The 2,226-nt window shown below is 39.1% G+C and overlaps 1 protein-coding gene across 1 annotated transcript in view; it reads left to right on the top strand.

The window, feature by feature from the left end:
* Positions 1-2,226, top strand: part of LOC107655411 (zinc finger CCCH domain-containing protein 13-like) — a 21,849-nt gene that overhangs the window by 7,576 nt on the left and 12,047 nt on the right. Inside the window, exon 4 of the mRNA XM_016442896.1 lies at positions 696-796. Coding sequence (XP_016298382.1) covers positions 696-796 — 101 coding nt within the window. The remainder of the gene's footprint in view (positions 1-695; positions 797-2,226) is intronic.

The raw sequence follows: 2,226 nt of genomic DNA, 5'->3' as shown, positions 1-2,226 counted from the left end.
ACAAATGCATTCAAAACAAATTTATTTTAGTTTTACTTTTAGACATTTTAGTATTTCAATTTCAACTTAATTGACAAGGCACCATTTGTAATTTTAAATTTTTTTGTTTTAGTTTACAATAACAACACTGCAGTAGAGCTTCAACTTAATTTAGTTGCCAGTGCAGCATTTGTAATTTAAGTTTTCAGTTGTTCATCTAATTTATTTTATTTCATTTTGAAAGCCAGAAAATTCCTCGTTCTCTTTTTTTATTTAACGTTCAAAATGGCTCCTTGTAAAAAATGTTGCCAGCTAGACTGACATCTGGTATATCCATCACATAAATGTTTCAGTTTATAGCTTTTTTCTTTTTCTTTCTGGTGCTCTTTCTTAAATCGCTCGCAGTCACAGGATCAATAAAAGTGTTCAGACTTTGGGAAGATGAGGCACAGTGTCTGCTAGAATTGCGTCAGTGTCTACGATTTACTGCCTTGCCAATTTAGCACAGCCTTGAAATGGCAACAAATTTGATGCCATTTCAGAACATGTGCTCTCGGATTCGTGTATATCAATATGTAATATGTGATGATATTATACATGATCTATGGTCACTGAATTGTCATATTTTTCAATTGTCAATCCACAGTTATGTTTTAATAATTTTACAAAAATCAATGTACAAAAAAATTGTTATTTGTTGTTATTCTTATTATTTAAAATTGATATTGGTGCAGCAGGACCTGCAGGTGGCCAAACGTCTGCAGGAGGAAGAGGACCAGCGGGCCAAAGCCGAGAGCCAGAGACAACATCGCCGCATGTGAGTCACCTGAAACCCTCACCACAAGACTATATGAGACCAGAAAGATGCTGAGCATGTAGAGGCTAAAGGTCAAACTGTACTGTGTCTGTTTGTGAAAGAACGCCAACTAAATGCGGAGAGGAAGGCCAGTTGGGAAATCTTGCTTGTTTTGCTGTCTGTTGAGATAAGAGCTGTAAGAAGGAGTGGAAGTACATGAGTGTGTACTTGAGTTATCAGTCCTTGATAACTCGTGTTGTCACTCAGATGTTGACATTGTGTAAAGCTGTGTCTCCGCTTCACACACAGAAACATAATAGGTGGAGTTGAGTTTGGCTCCTGCTGCGCTTTGAGCTTGTGTCTGAACACGGAGGCCTTGTGTCGTCTCGGAGTGCACTGTGGCAGTAAAATGTTTTGACTTCTGCTCATGACACGTGGATAAAGTGTTCCTTCCTGCTGGGCGACGTCTCAAGGTCTCTGAGCTGATGCTATCATCAGAGTTTGAGTTTGGCAGAGTGAGCGACCCATGAGCCTGAGGGGAGACTCGTTCCACAGCTCAAATACTGCAGTCCGTATGCCAGCAGAAGATACTGTTGCAGATTTTAAGTCAGTTCAATACAAATCTTTTATGCTCAGTAAGATTTTTTTAAGAAATCAATACTAATACTAAAAAAAGTATGGTTTCCACAAAAATATTAAGCAGCACAACTGTTTTCAGCATATTAGAATGATTTCTGAAGGATCATGTGACACTGAAGACTGGAGTAATGAATGCTGAAAATTCAGCTTTGCATCACAAGAATAATTAGCATTTTAATGTATATTAAAATAGAAAGCATTTATTTAAAATTTTAATCATTTCACAGTATTGCTGTTTTTACTGTATTTTTTTAGCAAATAAATGCTGGTGAGCATAACACTTCTTTTAAAAACAATGTTAGGCCTAATAGTGTAATAATTCTTGTCTTCTGTGCTACTTGTTTGAAAAGTTTGTGTTGCCTAAACATGTCTTTAAGTCAAACTAATTACATTAACTATGTTGTAATGGGATTGCTTTACTAATTACTCTGTCTGAATGGTAATCACATTACTAATTACTGGTGAATTATCTCCTAATCCTGTATAAAGAACAATATAAGAAATATAAAATAGACGCCAGATTGTCCTTTCAGTTCTTTAAGATCAAATACATTTAAAGGGGTCATATGATGCGATTTCAAGAGAGAGAGAGAGAGCGCGAGCTAGCGAGAGAGAGCGAGAGAGAGAGCGCGAGCGAGCGAGAGAGAGAGAGCGCGCGAGAGAGAGAGCGCGAGCGAGCGAGAGAGAGAGAGCGCGCGAGAGAGAGAGCGCGAGCGAGCGAGAGAGAGAGAGCGCGCGAGAGAGAGAGCGCGAGCGAGCGAGAGAGAGAGAGCGCGCGAGAGAGAGAGCGCGAGCGAGCGAGAGAGAGAGAG

Source organism: Sinocyclocheilus anshuiensis, unplaced genomic scaffold (genome assembly GCF_001515605.1).
Source record: "Sinocyclocheilus anshuiensis isolate Anshui unplaced genomic scaffold, SAMN03320099.WGS_v1.1 scaffold880, whole genome shotgun sequence".
Lineage (NCBI taxonomy): Eukaryota > Metazoa > Chordata > Actinopteri > Cypriniformes > Cyprinidae > Sinocyclocheilus > Sinocyclocheilus anshuiensis.
Note: the sequence above shows the minus strand (reverse complement) of the source record. Positions and strands in the feature narration are given on the sequence as shown.